General features: G+C 38.7%; 2 protein-coding genes across 3 annotated transcripts in view; one reads left to right on the top strand and one right to left on the bottom strand.

Annotated features, from left to right (window-relative positions):
• The window catches only part of snx16 (sorting nexin 16), a 386,689-nt gene that overhangs the window by 49,039 nt on the left and 317,300 nt on the right, over nt 1-20,350 (top strand). The gene's annotated exons all lie outside the window — the stretch shown is intronic.
• The window catches only part of LOC140477086 (charged multivesicular body protein 4b-like), a 39,002-nt gene continuing 21,573 nt past the window's right edge, over nt 2,922-20,350 (bottom strand). For both annotated transcript variants that reach the window (XM_072570331.1, XM_072570330.1), the window contains exons 3-5: nt 15,305-15,419; nt 9,111-9,216; nt 2,922-6,595 (exon numbers count right to left, since the gene is read on the bottom strand). In XM_072570331.1, coding sequence (XP_072426432.1) covers nt 6,528-6,595; nt 9,111-9,216; nt 15,305-15,419 — 289 coding nt within the window. In that variant the 3' untranslated portion in view covers nt 2,922-6,527. The remainder of the gene's footprint in view (nt 6,596-9,110; nt 9,217-15,304; nt 15,420-20,350) is intronic.

A 20,350-nucleotide genomic window follows, 5' to 3' on the forward strand; every position in this document is an offset into this window, starting at 1 on the left:
TGTTGGTTTGGCCGTTAACTGTCAATCATTGCAGGTGCATTCCCCATGTCATCATATCCACCAATTTACCTATTAGTAATACAATCTTTTCATCAGTGGAATATTTACTCAGTCTAGGCTTATCATGATTTTGAAAACTTGAATCAAAGTTCTCACAGCCATCTCCATATCCAAAATTCCTCATCTTTGGAACCATTCTCATAAACTCTCCTGCAATCTTTCCAATGTCTCATGTCAGTCTTAAAGTGCAATATGACCAGAATGAAATGCAATGATCCAGCTAAAGTATCAAATGCCTTCTAGTTTAACAAAATCTCCTTGCTTTTAAACTATATGCTACTATGAATAAAGTGCAAAATACTGTATGATTTATTAACTACTCAACCCACCCTGCCACTGTTATTGACTTGTGCCACTGCACACCCAGGTTTCTCTGCTCTTGCACACCCTTTAGATCTGTCTCTCTTATGTTGTGTCTCCAAGTCTGTATTCCTTCACATTCTATACTGTCCTTTTCCTAGTTTAAAATGCTTCCAAATGTCACCTAGATTTTGAAATTGTGCCCTCTACCTAAAGTCTAAATCGTCAATATGCATCATGAGAATCAAGGGTCCCAACATTATCCCCTGGGAGAACTCTACTACAAAACTTTACCCAGCCTGAAAAATATCCATGAAACATGACTGAATTTGATCAAATAAAAGTAAAATACTGCAGATTATGGAAATCTGAAACAAACAAAATGCTGGAAAAACTCCGCAGAAATCAGTGAGACAAGTCATTCTGGACCTAGTGTTATTTCAGCTTGTCTCACCACAGATGCTGCCAGACTTGACAATCTCCAGCATTTTCTGTTTTCTATCACTTGGCCAATTTCGTATCCACATTCCTTTTTTTTATTCTGAGCTTTAGCTGTGCTTACAAGTCTGCCTAAAGAAGATCTCAAACTCATTTTGTCAGGCTTCATGTTAAGAACAGTAACAAACAATTCTACTGTTTGTTATTCTTATGTGTTTTCACGACTTCTCAACCCTCTATATTTAGTTTGTGTCTTGATTGATTTTTCTACCTTGCATCTATTTATAGGCATACCTTTATCATAATTTTGACCCCTTTTGTTATGAGGACATCCATATTGACAAAGCAAAAAACACCTCTCCAACAAATTCCCAATGAGCTCCAAATCCCCAGAAACACACACACTGGTAATGCCTCGCTCAGGATGTGTTCTGTCCTAATTGCCCATAATGAAAGTGTGCTTTCAACAGTTCCTTTCTTCAACAAAGCTGAGGTAAATTGTTAAGCTTCAATAGTAATCAACTATTGGTCCTATTTCAGCTTTAGATGATTAACAGTTAAATATCCCCCAGATAGCAGAGTCAGCGACATAAATAATCTTTTAACTAGATTACTGAACTTCAAAATAAATTACTGCTTTAATTCCCACTGTGCTCTAAATTTCCAGAAACACAAACTCTGGCTGTGTATCACTCAGGATGTGGTCTCTCTTCAACTGCTCATGCAAAATTTACTTGCACAGTATTTGGGATAACCCTGACATGGTTTTCATCCCTTTCTTCTTTTCTGTAGCCCCACTCATTTACTTACAATTCTCTATTTTAGTGCTATCTATTTCTCCCAGTTTTTGGTGCACTTTGTTATTCCCCTCGGAGATTCTTTCTTTCTTCGGCTCCCATGCACCCGCTGAATTAATTTAAACCTTCCCAATTCTGCAACTCTGTTCAGGTGCAAACCATCCAGCATATACAGGTCCCTTCTTGCCCAAAGCCAATCACAATGTCACAAGAATCTAAAGTCCTACCTCCCACACCAAATTTCCAGCTATGCATTCGTCTCCCTTACTGTTATATATCCATACTTGCTTATGTGTGGTATTGGGAGTAATGTGGAGAGTACAGCTTTGAAATCCTGCTTGATTTTCTACCTAGCTTCACACATGCTGACTGCAGGACCACACTTGTTACTGCTTTTGTTGGTTCTAATGTAAACTACAGCTAAAAGTTGTCCTCTCCCTCCCTCACAACCCTGAAACCTGCAAATCTTAGGTTGCTCTTCAGCCCCTCAGTGATACCCTTGACTGAGACACCAGGGAATCATCATTGTTGATTCATCAGTTCTTATTAAAATATTGACAGAAAACTACCATCATGAAGCAGCCCCTATTTAACAAAACAATTTTAACTATTTGAAGGTTATTAGTTAAATGCGAGAATTTCATATCATATAATTCTTGAAAGAAAAATAATTTTTACCAGCACAAAAAATCTTGAAGGAATTTGTAAATTAAAGAGTTATACCAGAATATAGAAATTAGTGTTTTTAGGGGAAAATAGTAAACGATCAGAACACTAATTGCAGTACAGTTCATTCTGTTATAAAGTGTCTTATCAACATGAATTCACTGTAATGCAATTGATAAATTGGGGACACTGTTTCTACAGCACAAACTTTTAAAACATGTATTGCGATTATGGCACCAACACTTTAAGCACTGTTTCTGAAGTGCGATTTTTCTATAACACAGGGTTGCAAAAGAACACAACCATTGCTTTACAGAAGAACTAACTGTATTAGGGATGATCAATAAATGTTAGCTATGCCCACATACCAGGAACAAAAGAAACCACAAAATTACCTCAACTACATAGGCTACAAATATGCCACATGGACCCGGATCCATATTATATCAGCAGATACTGACTGCCAGTAATGCCCTAGAAAATGGAAAGTAAGCCAGTTAGATATTTGAATCCTACACATTGAAAATGCATGGACATTTCAAAACCAAAGACACAGAAAATTGCTAGAAGAGACAATCAACAGAACTCAAAACATCACTATGTGAAAACTGTTTCATTCCAAACTTTTGTTTTTGTAACATAAAACACAAAGACATTAGATGATACAGAAGTTATGTACTTTTATTTACAAAATATTTTGTACATCACTTTCTATTGGTTGATCTTGAATAGGTGCATTTATCTTCAATGAACAATAATGAAGCAAACCAAAATATATAAAATCCCCACAGGTTCCATTAAAAATTAATCTTTATTGTTACTTAGTGTCAATTGTACTAATAAACTTAGAAATATGTCATCAAATAAAATAATATTGGATTTTTTAAATAAGACTTAATTGCTTGAATACATCTCAACATAACATAAAACTGTGTTTAATCAGATTTTCCAATGAAAACAAAATTTTAGATCTATGTATATTTTATTTTGCCCCCCCATTTTAAATCACATGTTATTTTGCCCAACAGGAAAATCAAGTCGCTTAACAAAAAATCTAAATACAGTAAATCAAGTCACTTGTCAACTTCATCATCTTCTCAAAATTATGGTCATTCGAATGCTTGCAGTGCAAGAAGAAATAAAAGTGCAAGGAAAGGCTTCATTTAATGTTTCTTGGTATGCTATCAAGCTAGTGTCTAATTGCATTTTAAAAATACGGTAGTGTACTAGCTTAGAATTTAAGTAATTTCCATATTACAAACCGGCCAAAACCAGTAAATTGCTATAGGACATGAGGTGAGGCAGTTCATTTGGTAAATCTCCAAAAGGCACACTCGATGAATTTAGAAAGCTGCATGGTTTGTAGTGTGGACATGTTGAGTTTCTCTTGCATGTTGCCCTTGTATTATGGGTAATATCTCCCAAGAGCTGCAGGGGTTCTGCCACCCAGGATTGCTATGGTTCTTTCCTGAGGTTTTGATGGATGAGAAGTCTTTCTGTGGAAACTCAAATGTTTTTATCTTAGAGAAGAAATCTATATTAAGAATGTGGACTTATGAACTTAATACAAGTTAGCAGAAAAGGTGTACAGATAAGTTTTTTTTAAATTGTGGTGTAGATAGTTGGATGACATTTTTTGAACAAGACTTCTGTTTTATATGGTTTTGCGTTTGCATTGTTCCAACTATGTCTCTGTCACATCTCATTTGAATGACAGTCACTAATGTATCATGGTACTATATGCTCAAATCAACATTATTTTGCATTTCTGCAGCACCGTTAAAATTGAAAAAAAGCATCTTAATCCACATCATAGAAATAAAAGTAAGGTAGGTAAGAAAAAAACAAATCAGAACTTAGTTGAAGAAACGGAAATTTGACATTTTAGATTCTTAGGGGGCTGGTCAGATGGATGCTGAAAGATTTTTTTCCCCCCCTTGTGGGAGAGTCTATGACCAGAGGGAAAAATCTCAAAATAAGACGTCACACATTTAAGACAGAGATGAAGAAGAATTTCTTCTCAGAAGATAACGAATTTGTGAAATTCCTTACAACAGAACTGTCAAGGCTGAAGATGGACAGAATTTTAATCAATGAGGGAATCTAGGGTTATGAGGAAAAGGCAGAAAATAGGGTTGAAGCTGATCAGATTAATCAATTTATTGAATGGCAGAGTAGACTTGATTGGCTGAACAGCCTACTTCTGCTTCTATACCTTATGGTCTAATAGAATGGCTTCTTTCTGCTCTGTCTATATCTTATGGCTAAAGTAAAGCAAAGAGACTGGTTGGGTCAAGTAGCCTGTTTGTGTTGCATACCTAATGTAATGATCTTTGACCTCAACTCCATTTTCCTACCTTACCCCATAGATTTTTAGGAGTTGAAGCTAATTAAAATGTATGATCTCAGACGGGAATATAGCAAAGTAGTGTCCAAAACTTTAACTCCAAAGATAAAGGCATAGTCAGACAGCATACAACCAGCCCTTTGGTCCAACTAGTTCATGCTGACCATGTTCTCAAACTAAATTAGTCCCACTTGCCCGTGCTTTATGTCCTCCCAAACCTTTCCTGTTCATGAACTTATCCAAACGTCTTCTAAATATTGTAACCGGACCTGCATCCACCACTTCCTCTGGCAGTTCATTCCACACACAAAACATTCAATGTGAAAGAAATTGCCCCTCATGTTTTATTTTAAATCTTTCTCTTCTCACCTTACAAATATACTCCCCCTAGTTTTAACCTCCCCCATCTTAGGGAAAAGACCACGGCTAATCACCTTATCGATGCCCCTCATAATATTACAAACCTTGATTAAAGGTCACCCTCCCAATCTCCTACACTCCAGTAAAAAAAATGTCCCAGCCTACCCAGCCCATTTTTATAACTCCATTCCCAGCAAAATCCTGGTAAATCTTTTCTGAACCTGCTGCAACTTAATAACATCAATTAAAGAAATTATGTATCTCAGTCCTAAATATCCAATCCCTTATCCTGAGACTATTCCAGAGTTCCAGATTCTTCAACCAGAGGAAACAATCTCTCAGCATCTACCTGGTCCAGTTTTTTCAGAACATTAAATATTTCAATGAGATCACCTCATTCTAAAATCGCGAGAGTGTACAGACACATCTTACTCAATTCTTCTTCCTAGGACAACATTTCGATCCTAGGAATAAATTCGTGAACATTTATGTAGCGATTTGGTAAGATCTACCACTATTGTTGACTTATTGTTCCATTTAAAGCTGAGGGAGTAATGAGTAAGTGGAGAAGTTCAAGCAGAAACAAAAGACATGGCAGAACACCTTTACAAGGCCATTGAAGTGAACAAATCTAAAAACAATTTCTGGAAACAGAAACATTGCTGTCATATTCACCTATTTAGGTTTATTGTTTGTTAACTCTATGTTATTTCCCTTAACAAGTGTGTTTACTAGTTTTTGAGCCAAAGCTAGCTGGGTCATCATTAATCTTTTGGTTTCATTTTGAACCTCTCATCTTGGTCTGAATGGTGCAAAATCTATTCAGCAGAAAATCAATATTTAATGCAAAATTATTGAAAGTGTTTAGTGCTGACTGAATACACTGAAAATATTGTACAGCACTATTTGCCTCCAGGCTACTTCACTTTACACCTTCAATTTTCTTCTGATTGAATATGGCTGTCTGACTCCACTTTTGGAGTATTTTATTGGTTATTGTGGTTAATATTTCAGTGTTGTAAGCTTCAGCAATAGCTAAAGTTTTAAATTTAGAGTTAGAAGCAAATGTGTGCATGGTAAATAGATTTCTAATTATAAAACATCTGCTTAGTTACAAAAATAACTCGAGGAATCCGATTTGACTAATATACACACTTTTGATTGACAACAAAACAGATGGCAAAAAATATAAGAAGGTCAGAAGTACTTATCTTGAATCAGATCAAATCTTAATTGTATGTTTTTTAAAAATGTCTATGTACCACGAGACGATCACTTGAAAATAGCAGGCTTTCATCAGCTCTTTGCTCAATGTGTTCTGTATATTTCAGCCCCAAAGTATGACATTTGAATGTAGGCATTTTCCAAATTTGGTCTGATCCAAACTGCATAGAGATTTTGGTTTTGCTAATACATGAAAAGTGGATGATTTACCAATATTGATTTTTAAAAATATTCCATACAAATATCAGAGTTTACCACTGCAGAAGTGAACTTCAGATAATTGCAGAACATCTTCATGTCCCCAGAATAATCATTCCTGGTTCTTTTGGATGATTCTACAATGCCCACGCTTTTAAATGCTTCATACCAGCATCTTCTTCCCTGGTCGTCTTCTTAGATTTAACTAGAATGGAGGAAGAAATAAATCTTTCAGCATATTTGAGAAATTGCCGATTTGTTTTGTATAGCTAAGGTACAAATCCTTGACAAAGAAAACAAAGGCACGTATAGCTTGGAAGATTAATGAACTATAGATATAATTCAAAGTTTGTGAAAAGATTTGTAGCTCGGGTTCTGTTTTTGTACACTGGTTTTGTTCATGCTGGGTAATGTAGTGTACAAAATCTCATGCAAGGACTGCACAAAACACTACATAGGACAAACAGGAAGACAGCTAACGATCCGCATCCATGAACACCAACTAGCCACAAAACAACATGACCAGCTATCCTTAGTAGCGCCACACGCAGAGGACAAGCAACAGGAATTCGACTGGGACAACACTACTATTATAGGACAAGCCAAACAGAGAACAGCCAGGGAATTCCTAGAGGCATGGCACTCATCTACAGATTCAATCAATAAGCACATCGACCTGGACCCAATACACCAGCCACTGCAGCGGACAGCCGGAACTGACAACTGGAAGCGGCAGATCCAAACCACTACAAATGCCGGAGGAAAGATCACAGAAGCACTTCACAGGAGGCTCCCAAGACAGGGGACGAAACGTCTGCAACACAAATTCCCAGCTCGGCGAACAGAACCACAACATAGAAAGACACTCATTTAATTATATCTATAAATAATTGACTACATACTTTTCACCAAAACAAGCCAAATACATCAGTCAACAATGGTAATTTATAAACATAATTCCTATAATTCTGGATGAAATGAAGAAACAGATAATCATGATGACCAGCCTACAAAGTTCTACAGTCATACAATGCAAAAGTTTTGTAACTTTAATGATCACAGTGACATGGAACAAGATAATGAACAAAATAAAACATCCAATGTTCAAGCACTTTTTTTAGAGTATAAATAATTCATGAACCTATTACCAACTTGAAAATGGATTGATGCTGGAAAGTAAAAACTTCTACCAGCTCCAAGCTCGAAGGTGAGCCAACTATACGATGTTAAAAATCACAACACCAGGTTATAAGTCCAACAGTTTTAAGGGAAGCACACTAGCTTTCGGAGCGCCCCAGTCCAACACCAGCATCTCCAAATCATGACAACTATACGATGACAATTTCCTTACATTCTACCATCACTAAAGATCCACATGAATGGAATAGTCACAGTCCAGATCCCACTGAGAGATAATTCTAAATATAAACTAAAGGAAAATTAAAACAGAATTTGACATTAAACTGGCAACCTTCTTTGGTAGAATCAGAAGGATGACTATTGGAGAAGACCAAACTACACCTAATACTTCAGAAATTGGTAAGAAAGGATATTTCCTTGACTCCAATTACCCATATTGCTGAAGATGGGAAGTTGGTATTTTTGAAATGTTTCCCTAATATTGCAAAGAAAAATATATGAAATACCACCAGTCAAAACATATTAGTGACACTGGAAACATACTTTTGTGGATTATCACAGAGTTTCTGTGAACAACAAATTGCCCTGGCAATTTCAACTAGCACTGATACGAGAATTAATTCCCGATATATTACCAACCTCCAAAGAACATCCAAATATTTGATATATGTTCATCTTTTCTTTTAACTTTCCCATCCACACTAATCTACTCATGGAAGTGGACTGGCACTCAGATCTCGTGCAATGCAGCTTACACTGCAATCTAATTTTCCCTTCTCCAGAGAGACGACTCAAAGACAAAATTAAACTCTCCTTAATTTTGAAGTATACAACAATACTTAATAGTTAAACAATATGGATAAATCATTGTGATTAGCAGGATTCATGAATTTGTTACTTAATAGAAGAGCAGGGCACTTCTAAAGTGCATACTCCTCAATGCTGCAGAAATATAATTACAATTATGTAAAATTTCCTTGGGATATTCCTGTTTGGTTTATTCTCAGTAACTACAGAACGGAAAAAAAAATCTTTTAAGAGCTTCCATCTCAGTCAGGATGGAGTGAGTGTAATTCTACATCTAAAAATCTTCTCTGGAAACTGCTCACATTTTGACATACGTGATAAATAGCACCACAGCAGCAGAGACAGAGACAGAGACAATCTACAACATTCTAAAACCATCAACAACATTGCTAAACACAGTGTAAATTTGCCCTAAAAGTTTCCTTTTAAAATTTCCAGATCCAGATCTACCTTTTTAACAAAAACTAACCAGTTCTTCTTTGGGCCATACGCTATGTACTAGGTTCAAATGAAATCTGCCCTTAACTTATTGAGCTACATCATTGACAGATATCCAAACAGGAAAAACACTTATAGCTGCTCACTTTCAATGGCCAAGGTGAACACTAGCTTTATTGATTTTAAGAAAAGTAAATTTACGTAAGTATATAAGAATACTTGTATAATTCACCTCCATCCTCCTTCAAATGTTCACTAATTCTACAATATATCAGTATAAACAAGAATATCCCATGTATTTCAAATAATTCCAACACCAGGTTCCGTTAGCTCACCTTGTCTGGACGGGAGAGAAGTGGTTGGAACTTTCGGCATTACTTTAGTCATCTTCTTACTTAATTCTTCTTCTTCCAGCTCTTCTAATTCTGCCAGCAATTCATCCTGGAAACAAATTATTCAATTAACTCATGGTAGCAAGGAACAGCTTCAAATATTTACCCACAGCAACTAACAAATATCATCTGATTAAAGAAAAAAAATTAATAATTGGAAAAATCTCAAGGAAGAAATTTAAATAATTTATAACATCATAATCAGATGCAGAACCTTCTATCTGGTCAAATTACAAATCTTAGTAAAACAAACATGGATTGTTCTAAACAGAAAATGCTACAAATGCTCAGCAGGTCAGGCAGCATCTGTAGACAGAAACAGAGTGAACATTTCGCGGTCAATCACTATTCACATTGATTTAGACAGCTTTCCTGCTTTAAGTAGTTTTGTCATTTTTATTTGTTTAATATTTCATGTTGCCTGGCTTTGAGATTTAATCTGCTTTGATTTCTATACCCTGCTACGCAAACTTGTTTCTTTTCATTGATTATTTACTCTCTATAACTTAAAAGGTAAGGAAATAATCCTGAATCAAATCTAATTCAGTGTCCTCCAGCATGTTTGCAATAATGAGAGTTATAAGGGTGTTGTGAAGAGCGCCGTTTAAGGAATTAAAAACAATTCGGAATGAAATAATTAAAGCTTTCAATGTATATTCATTTAAAAACAGTGACTGCACATCAAAAGTATCTCATTGACTATGAAGAACTTGGGGAACACTAAAGTTTGAAAAACACTAGATAAATGATGCTCCATGTCGAAAGTGTGGTGCTGGAAAAGCACAGCAGGTCAGGCAGCATCCAAGGAACAAGAGAATTGACGTTTCAGGCAAAAGCCCATCATCAGGAATTCCAGCATCTGCAGTCCTCACTTTCTCCTAAATGACGCTAAATGCCTATGGAGCCAAACAATCAAATAAAGAATACTGAAGCAAGTATCTTAACATTTACAAGACGTTTGGATGGATACATGGACGGGAAAAGTTTGGAGGGATATGGGCCAGGAGCAGGCAAGTGAGACTAGTTTAGTTTAGATTAATGTTTGGCATGGACTGGTTGGAGCAAAGGGTCTGTTTCCATGCTGTATGATTTCTATGTGACAAATCTCTACAATGACTAACCCATCAGAGCTATTGCTGAGAGGCAGAATGGGGCAAAATCCATTCCCATGAGTGGCTGACCTGACCAGCTTCCACATGTCAACAACATTAACTCATATGATTATTACAATTTTTAAAAAAGGCATTCTATCAGAGTTTTTTTGTCTTGCATTCATTGGAACAGATACAAGAATACCAAACCTCAAAGAAGAGCAATAACTTCCACTGAATAAGAAAAGATTGGTGATTTGCCATGGATGATACAAAAGAAAATTGTTTGTTTTTCCAAAAACAGTTTGTTTTTCAAAATCAAAAGAGACACAATAGATGGCTATATTCCTTTATCCCCTTTCAGATATAAGGTCTCAGCAATCTTTTCATTCACTCATGGAACATGGGCATCACTAGCTGGGCAATTATTTATTGCCCATTCCAAGTGGATGTCCAGAAGGTGGTGGTGAGTTGCCTTCTTGAACCGCTGCAATCCATTTGAGGTAAGTATACCTTCAATACTACTGTAACGGAAACTCTGGGATATTGACCCAGTGACACTGAAGGAATAGCAATACATTTCCAAGTTCGGACAGCGAGTGGCTCGGAGGGGAACTTCCAGGTGGTGATTTCCCCATCTATTTGCTGCCCATGTTCTTCTGGAAGATAGTGGTAGTGGGTTTGGAAACTGCTGTCTCAGAAGCCTTAGTAAATTTATGCACACGGAAACCTTCACTTTCCTTAACTGAATATGATAATGTCAGCACCCCATTAATTGCATAATGTTAAGGGTTTAGATGGAGAGGAATTTGTTAAGTGTGTACAAGAAAACTTTCTGATTCAGTATATGGATGTGCCTCCTGGAAAAGGTGCAAAGACTTGACCTTCTCTTGTGAAAAAAGACAGGGCAGTTGACTGAGGTGTCAGTGGGGGAGTGACCATAACTCTATTAGTTTTAAAATAGTGATGGAAAAGGATAGATCAGATCTAAAAGTTGAAGTTCTAAATTGGAGAAAGGCCAATTTTGACGGTATTAGGCAAGAACTTTCAAAAACTGATTGAGGGCAGATGTTCACAGGGAAAGGGACGGCTGGAAAATGGGAAGCCTTCAGAAATGAGATAACGAGTCCAAAGAAAGTATATTCCTGTTAGGCTGAAAGGTATAGGCAATGATGGATGACTAAAGAAATTGAGGGTTTGGTTAAGAAAAAGAAGAAAGCATATGTCAGGTATAGACAGGATAGATCAAGTGAATCCTTAGAAGAGTGTAAAGGAAGTAGGAGTATATTAAGCGGGAAATCAGGAGGGCAAAAAGGGGACATGACATAGCTTTGGCAAATAGAATTAAGAAGAATCAAAAGGATTTTTACAAATACATTAAGGACAAAAGGATAACTAGGGAGAGAATAGGGTCCTTCAAAGATCAACAAGGTGACCTTTGTGTGGAGTCGCAGGAGATGGGGGAAGATACTAAACGAGGATTCAGTATTTACTGTGGAAAAGCACAAGGAAGATACTGAATGTAGGGAAGTAGATGGTGACTTCTTGAAAGATGTCCATATTACAGAGGAAGAAGTGCTGGATGTCTTGAAACGCAAAAAAGTGGATAAATCCCCAGGACCTGATCAGGAGTACCCTAGAACTCTGTGGGAAGCTAGGGAAGTAATTGCTGGTCCTCTTGCTGAGATATTTGTATCATCAATAGTCACAGGTGGGGTGCCAGAAGACTGGAGGTTGGCTAAGGTAGTGCCACTGTTTAAGAAAAGTGGTAAGGACAAGCCAGGGAACTGTAGACCCGAGCCTGACATCAGTGGTGGGCAAGTTGTTGGAGGGAATCCTGAGGGACAGGATGTACCATGTATTTGGAAAGGCAAGGACTGACTAGGGATAGTCAACATAGTTTTATGCGTGGGAAATCATGTCTCACAATCTTGATTGAGTTTTTTGAAGAAGTAACAAAGAAGATTGATGAGGGCAGAGCAGTAGATGTTGTCTATGTGGACAAGATTCCCCATGGGAGACTGGTGAGCAAGGTTAGACCTCATGGAATACAGGGAGAACTCGCCATTTGGATACTGAACTTGCTCAAAGGTAGAATACCTTTGGCATGTTGGCCAACCTTGGCATGTTGGTGGTGGTGGCAGGTTGTTTTTCAGATTGGAGGCCTTGTGACCAGTGGAGTGCCGCAAGGATCGGTGCTGGGTCCACTACTTTTCATCATTTATATAAATGATTTGGATGTCAGCATAAGAGGTATAGTTAGTAAGTTTGCAGATGACACCAAAATTGGAGGTGTAGTGGACAGTGAAGAAGGTTGCCTCAGGTTACAACGGGATCTTGATCAAATGGGTTGAGAAGTGGCAAATGGAGTTTAATTTAGATAAATGTGAAGTGCTGCATTTTGGGAAAACAAATCTTAGCAGGACTTATACACTTAATGGTAAGGTCCTCGGGAGTATTGCTGAACAAAGAGACCCTGGAGTGCAGATTCATAGCTCCTTGAAAGTGGAGTCACAGATAGATAGGATAGTGAAGGCGGCATTTGGTATGCTTTCCTTTATTGGTCAAAGTATTTGAGTACAGGAATTGGGAGGTTATGTTGTGGCTGTACAGAACATTGGTTAGGAATATTGCATGCAATTCTGGTCTTCTTCCAATTGGAAAGATGTTGTGAAACCTGAAAAGGGTTCAGAAAAGATTTACAAGAATGTTGCCAGGGTTGGAGGATTTGAGCTATTGGGAGAGGTTGAATAGGCTAGGGCTGTTTTCCCTGGAGCATCAGAGGTTAAGGGGTGACCTTATAGAGGTTTATAAAATCATGAGGGGCATAGATAGGATAAATAGAAGAAGTCTTTTCTTTGGGGTGCGGGAATCCAGAACTAGAGGACATAGGTTTAGGTTGAGAGGGGAAAGATATAAAAGAGACCCAAGGGGCGACATTTTCATGCAGAGGATGGTGCGTGTATGGAATGAGCTGCCAGAAGTGGTGGAGGCACTACGATTGCAACATTTAAAAGGCATTTGGGTGGGTATATGAATAGGAAGGGTTCGGAGGGATATGGGCCGGGTGCTGGCAGGTGGGACTAGATTGGGTTGGCATGTTGGCCAACCAGATATCTGGTTGGCATGTTGGACCAAAGGGTCTTTTTCCACGCTGTACATCTCTACGACTCTTTGACTCTAATTGCAGGTTTGCCACTTTACTACACACAACTGCTTTATCACTTCTTATGTACTTTCACTTCTTTTTAAAATCGAAAACCTACTCAGCAATATTTGTGCCTCATTCCGAATGATGAGTGCGCTATTGGAATGGCACAGTTCTACAGTTTCACACTGGAAAACCAGGCTCTTTAAAGAAGATAGCGGGCAATCATCCCTGTGTTATCATATTTATTAATTCTATTTGAGTACGCTTTGTCCCTACTTTTCAAAGAACAGTTCAGCCAATCAACCCCATACTGATGAGATATAGTCGAAGAACATGGTGCTGGAAAAGCACAGCCAGTCAGGCAGCATCCGAGGAGCAGGAGAATCAATGTTTCAGGCATAAGCCCTTCATCAGGAAAGATGTTGTACTAGCCATTATCTAGTACAACACCATCGAATGCGATACTTAGGGGACGACTTAAATCATTGGCTATTAATATGATGTTTCTTTGCTGTTCATCCTTACCATATTCAACATCAGGATCGCCTGTTTCAGGAGCACCTCAAACATTAAACTCTTGATTTTCAGACAATAAAATTTTCAGACAATTCTGACAATAAAATTTAATGCCACATTGAAACCATTATTAAATATTGTCTGTGGATTTGTGGGATTAATTTTTTGTCGGCTAGCACCTGATTCTTGTTTTCTCTTTTGATTCAAAACTCTATTAAATATATGATGCCCTCTTAACACTTCTTTCACCAATTTATTCTGTCCTTACACAAGTGCCTGCAACTTGGTCACCCTTGACTTTCTGAATTGGTACAGATGGAATCTTCCATTCTCTGTATGCATTACTCCCAACATGTCCTGTGAAGGCAGGTGAATGGTCTCCTCAAACATGTTTTAGAGCAGCAGTCATTTGTTCAAAAAGAAAGAGTTATTACCACAAAATTGAAATCTTTCAGAACTAACAGTTATCCATGTGTACACAATCTAATAGTCCAAATGCAAGCACAAAACTCTGAATTTTTAAATGGAATTTATTTAGTCTGTTATATAGCCTCTCAATCTCCACAATATATTCTCCCATAGACTGATTATTCATCCTCTCAAATTTGTCAAATATCAACCATGTCTTGTAGTTTCCAACAAGTCATTTTTCTGTAATCTCTCAAACAGAGCTGGAGCCACTTGCTCGCTGTACAGGCTTGATGCTGAAATAGGGCACGAAGCTATCCTGTGGGGCAAACAGCTATTCCAGTCAGACCACTACTCACGGTCTATAGCATATAGTTACAAGTGGGCCCAAGATCTCCAATTTCACACTTGATAAGCGGTTTCACATTGCTCCAATACAGAAATGACATGATGGATATTTTCCACTAATAGGACACTGCATCAACTAATTTAAAAGACTGACTCAATTGAAGTAGACCAAAGCTCATAAGCTCAAGTGAACTTATCAATATCAAATCTACACCTTTTACCTGGGTGGGAGGTGGTGGAGGGGAAAAAAATGACACAAAGTACAAAAAGGACGAGAGAATTAGGGAACACAGCCTAAGCTGTCTGAAGTAGATTCCCCAAATTGTTACCAGTCTGTCACTTTTCAGAAACAGCACACAGATTCTCCAATGAGGAATTGTGTAGCTTAAGAATAGAAAGAAGTTGCAGACCAGAGAGCTGATATCTAAAAATAAACAGTAATAAAAAGACAAATTTATTTATCACAGCTAGCCTCAAACAACAAATCAACAAGCTTAATAAAATTCTTTTCTTGACTGCTGCTGATCAGAGACATATAAGATGAATGATTCCATCAATTTTAAAAACAACCCTTCCCAGCTTAACTCCAGGTATGTCAAAGATTTATTAGATATTTTACATACCTCATCAAATTCTGAGCCAAATGCTGCTGGATGGGAAATTGCATCAGAGATTTCTTGTGCTATTTCTTGCTGCTCTGTGATGTCTTGCATCATCATATCAATTTTATCTAAATCTCTGAAAAAAAATAAATTAATGTCTCTAAACCTTCAATTCACATTTCTAAACTTTCAACTCACTTTTACAAACTCAATTCTTTCAAACCATTTCCAATACTGAATGCCATAACAGAAGGTTTTTAGGCAGTTTTGTTTATTTACAAACTAATCATTCTTATTTATTTCCAGAATAGTAATGCTAATTTTCTCCATGTAATTTTGAACTGTGAACCTGGTACACGGTTGTTTTAAATCCAGGAAATATCAGTCAGATTGATTCAATTTCTAGACTCTATAAACATTTCAATTTGACTACAAAGAATCACAATTACATTAAAGTTTTGTGAATAATATATTAAATCAAAGAAACAGGAGATGGGTAGTCGCTTGAAATATAATGTGCAGGTACACAGATCATTGAAGGTGGGAGCGCAGGTAGTAAAAAAGGCTGAGGGCATGTTTGCCTTCATTGGAAGGGGCAGGGAGTATAAAGATAGACAAGTGATGCTGCAGCTTATTAGAACTTTAGTTAGGCCACTCTTGGAATATTGAAGGCAGTTCTGGTCACCACACTACCAGAAACATGTGGATGCTTTGGAGAGAGTACACAAAAGATTTACACCAAGATGTTGCCTGTATGGAGGATTTTAGCTATGAAGAAAGGTTGGCTAGACTGGGTTTATGTTTACTGGAACTAAGAAGTTTGAGGGGTGACCTATTAGCAATTTATAAGATTGCGAATGACATGCATAGAGTGGAAAGCATGAGGCTGTTTCTAAGGATAGAGTGGTCACTTACTAAGGGAAACAGGTTCAAGGTGCGAGGAGGGAAGTTTAAAAGAGATGGGCAAGCCAAGTTTTTCACACAAAGAGAGGTGAGTGCCTGGAATACGTTGCCAGAGGAAGTGGTGGAAGAAGACCCAGTAGCAACATTCAAGAAACACATGGACGAATACATGAATAGGAAACGAATAAAGCGACACGGATCCTGTAAGACAGTTTTAGCATGGAAAGGCAAAATGTAGTAGCACAGGCTTAGAGGGCCCCTTCCTGTGCAGTGTTGGTCTTTGTTCTATTTTGTACTGATTAAAACAATATTGGCTAGTGTGACAAGGGTGTTATAAACAACTACTTGTTAAGAAAGGATACATGAAAGGATGCCAGAAATTCTGTTCCTAAATAGTATTCCATAACTTTGTTTTGTTGTGCATATTCTAAGTGGAAATGTCTGGTTGAGCAGACAGGAATTTGGCATAGTACTGATGGTCAATCCAAACAGCTTTAAAACCTTTTAAAATCTCTTATTTTCAGAACCACTAGGATTGGAGATGGTGGCAAAGTGGTATGTTACTAGATCAGTAATAGAGAATTTCAGGCTAATGTTTTAGGGACATAGGTTCAAATCTTATTGAAGTGCTACTTGACAAACAGCAAGGAAAGTCAAGTTTGATTGTTCAAGCATACACAAAGAAAGTCAGCCTTAAGCAATTTAAGACAGTACTCAGAAAAGCCACAAGTCATTCTTCTTTTTACAAACTTTAATTCACACACATTTACCATTATTAGATTGTAATCCTGTCAATTTCAATCATATGCGAAACGGATGTCCTGGTGTCAATTTACCCAATTCCTACGGTACATACATCAGGCATTATTCTTAGATTCCTAAAGAAGGGCTCATGCCCAAAATGTCGATTCTCCTGCTCCTTGGATGCTGCCTGACCTGCTGCACTTTTCCAGCAACACATTTTCAGCTCTGATCTCCAGCATCTGCAGTCCTCACTTTCTCCTATTATTCTTATCCATTCAACACTTCCTATATCTTGCTGATAGCGCAGTCTGGGTTGCCTCTTGTTTCCATTACCTATTCCAGGTCTGCCCCTTTGCCCTAGTCTCATTCTTTGTCCTGTCTCCAGTACATCTGTTAATCATCTTAAGCAGAGAATACTGGAGAAACGCACCAGGTCGGACAATACCTGTGACAGGAGAAAGAGTTTACATTTCAAGTCCAACCTGACTCTTCTTCAGAATTGAAAACTGCTTAAAAATTACTTTCTTTTTTAATACTTTCAACAGAAGCAGAAGTAGTGCAAGGGGATAGATGGTGTAGCGGTCCAGTGCGAAAAACAAAGGTCTATGCTGGTGAAAGAGTAAAAGAAATGTCAAATGGATGAAATTAAAGTGTGAAAGGGAATGAATGGGCTCTTTCTATTAAGAGTTAAGTAAACAAGATGCAAACAAGATCAGGCTATAGTTGAGAAAAATGGCAGTATATTTGAAGTTATAAAATTCAACAGTGAGACCATGAGGGTGTAAAGTGCCAAATGGAAAATGAAGTGCTGTCCAATAAGTTTGAGTTGTGCTTTGCTGGATTATCGAAGCAGGCCAAGGATAGAATGTTAGCACGTGAGCAAGGTAGTTCATTGAAAAGGCAAGCAACTGCAAGATTAGGGTCATACCTACGGAGAGAGCAAAGATGTTCTGCAAAGCAGTCACCCAGCCTGCACTTAGGTCTCGCCAATATTAGCAGTGAATGCAATAGAAAAGAACATTCTGCTTCATCTGAAAGGTGTGTTTGGGGCCTTGGACACAGAAGAGAGGAGATGAGTGAACAAGCTTCTGCATTGGATGGATAGAAGTCATGGGTGAATGAGGATTGTTCTTCGGAACTTTATGTTGCTTCCACAATATCCAGTTTTCTGGTTCCAGTCGCTGCATATTCACGAACATGCAATCCCTTTACATGTTGATTCTGCATCAGGATGATCTGACGAGTCTCCACTTCTTCCTGAAACAAGATCTGCAGAATCTCCATCCTTCACCTCGAGTTTGTTCTCACTTTGAACAACTTTTCCTTGAACTCACCTCATTTTCTCCCTGTCAAACATGGCCATCGGCACCCATTCAATCCTAAAGAGTCATACCAGTCTCAAAATGTTAACTCTACTTCTCGCTCCACATGTTACCAGACTGGAATTTCTCCAGCATTCTGTGTTTGTTTCTGATTTCCAGCATCCACAGTATTTTGCTTTTATTTGTCTGCTAATAATCTGTTTAGCTCTCGCACTGCTTATATTTTATTTCACTCAAGGATACTTCTAACTGAAACAGTTTATTACTTCCAAATCTCTCCACGGCAGGTGGTGAAGTTTAACTTCAATGAAATAAGCTGGCTCAGTGGCAATGATCGAATCACTGTCAATTGCCATAAAACCCATCTGGTTAACTAGTGTCCTTCAGGTAAGAAAACTGTTATCATTACCTGGAGCGGTCTACATATAACTTCTGATAAATGCAGTTGACACTCAAGTATCCTCTCAGCAATCAGGGATCGGTAATAAATGTTATCCTAGCCAGTGATAACTTTATTCGTTGGACAAATACAACAACAAACTGACAAAAATGAATTCATGGATGTTTTTTGCATAGAAACATCACAGGTCAAAGACTGAATGACCAAAATGATATTGAAGATCATTTCCTCTTCAAGATTCTTGACAGCATGACCAAGGTATCAGGTTAAGAACAGGATACAGAGCACTGATGCTATAATGCAGCCCTGCTTAACTGTGTGATAACAAAGAGAACTGATGATTCATCATTTAAAAGGACCTAGTTTGTCATTTCATCATGAAAAAGCTGTATTAGCATGTCAATCTTTTTTTGATAAACACACTGTTCTAAGATTGTCCAGTGGGCTACCCAATTGACTATGCATACGTAAGGACTGTAGATGCTGGAGATCAGAGTCTAGATTAGAGTGGTGCTGGAAAAGCACAGCAGGTCAGGCAGCATCCGAGGAGCAGAAAAATCGATGTTTCGGGCAAAAGCCCTTCATCAGGAATGAAGGCAGGAAGCCTCCAAGGTGGAGAGATAAATGAGAGGGGGGAATGGGGCTGGGGAGAATGTAGCCAAGAGTGGCTGGGGGTGAAGGTGATAGGTCAGAGAGGAGGGTGGAGCAAATAGGTGGGCAAGAAGATTGGCAGGTAGGGCAGGTCATGAGGACAGTGCTGAGCTGGAGCTAGGGTAAGGTGGGGGGAGGGGAATTGAGGGAACTGGCGAAGTCCATATTGATGCCCTGGGGTTGAAATGTTCTGAAGTGAAAGATGAGGCATTCTTCCACCAGGCGTCGGGGAGTGAGGGAACGGTGGTGAAGGAGGCCCAGGACCTGCATGTCCTCAGCAGAGTGGGAGGGGGAGTTAAAGTGTTGGGCCACGGGGTGAGGGGGTTGATTGGTGCCGGTGTCTTGGAGATGTTCCCTAAAGCGCTCTGCGAGAAGGCGTCCAATCTCCCCAATGTAAAGGAGACCGCATCGGGAGCAACGGATACAATAAATGACATTGGTGGATGTACAGGTGAAACTTTGATGGATGTGGAAGGCTCCTATGGGGCCTTGGATGGAGGCGAGGGGTAAGGTGTGAGCGCAGGTTTTATAATTCATGCGGTGGCAGGGGAAGATGCCAGGAGGGAGGGTGGGTTGTTGGGGAGGACGTGGTTCTGACCAGGTAGCCACGGAGGGAATGGTCTTTGCGGAAAGAGTTGGGAAGGGAAATATATCCTTGGTGGTGGGGTCAGTTTGTAGGTGGCGGAAATGTCGGCAGATGATTCGATTTATGCAGAGGTTGGTGGGGTGGAAGGTGAAGACCAGACAGGTTCTGTCCTTGTTACGATTGGAGGGGTGGGATTTGAGGATGGAGGTGTGGGATGTGGATGAGATGCGTTGGAGGGCATCTTCAACCATGTGGGAAGGGAAATTACAGTCTTAAAAGAAGGAGGCCATCTGGTGTGTTCTGTGGTGGAACTGGTCCTCCTGGGAGCAGATATGGCGGAGGCTGAGGAATTGGGAATATGGGATAGCATTTTTGCAGGAGGTAGGGTGGGAAGAGGTGTAATTTAGGTAGCTGTGGGAGTCGGTGGGTTTGTAAAAAATGTCAGTGTCAAGTTGGTCGCC

This window comes from Chiloscyllium punctatum, chromosome 5 (genome assembly GCF_047496795.1).
Source record: "Chiloscyllium punctatum isolate Juve2018m chromosome 5, sChiPun1.3, whole genome shotgun sequence".
Classification (NCBI taxonomy): domain Eukaryota; kingdom Metazoa; phylum Chordata; class Chondrichthyes; order Orectolobiformes; family Hemiscylliidae; genus Chiloscyllium; species Chiloscyllium punctatum.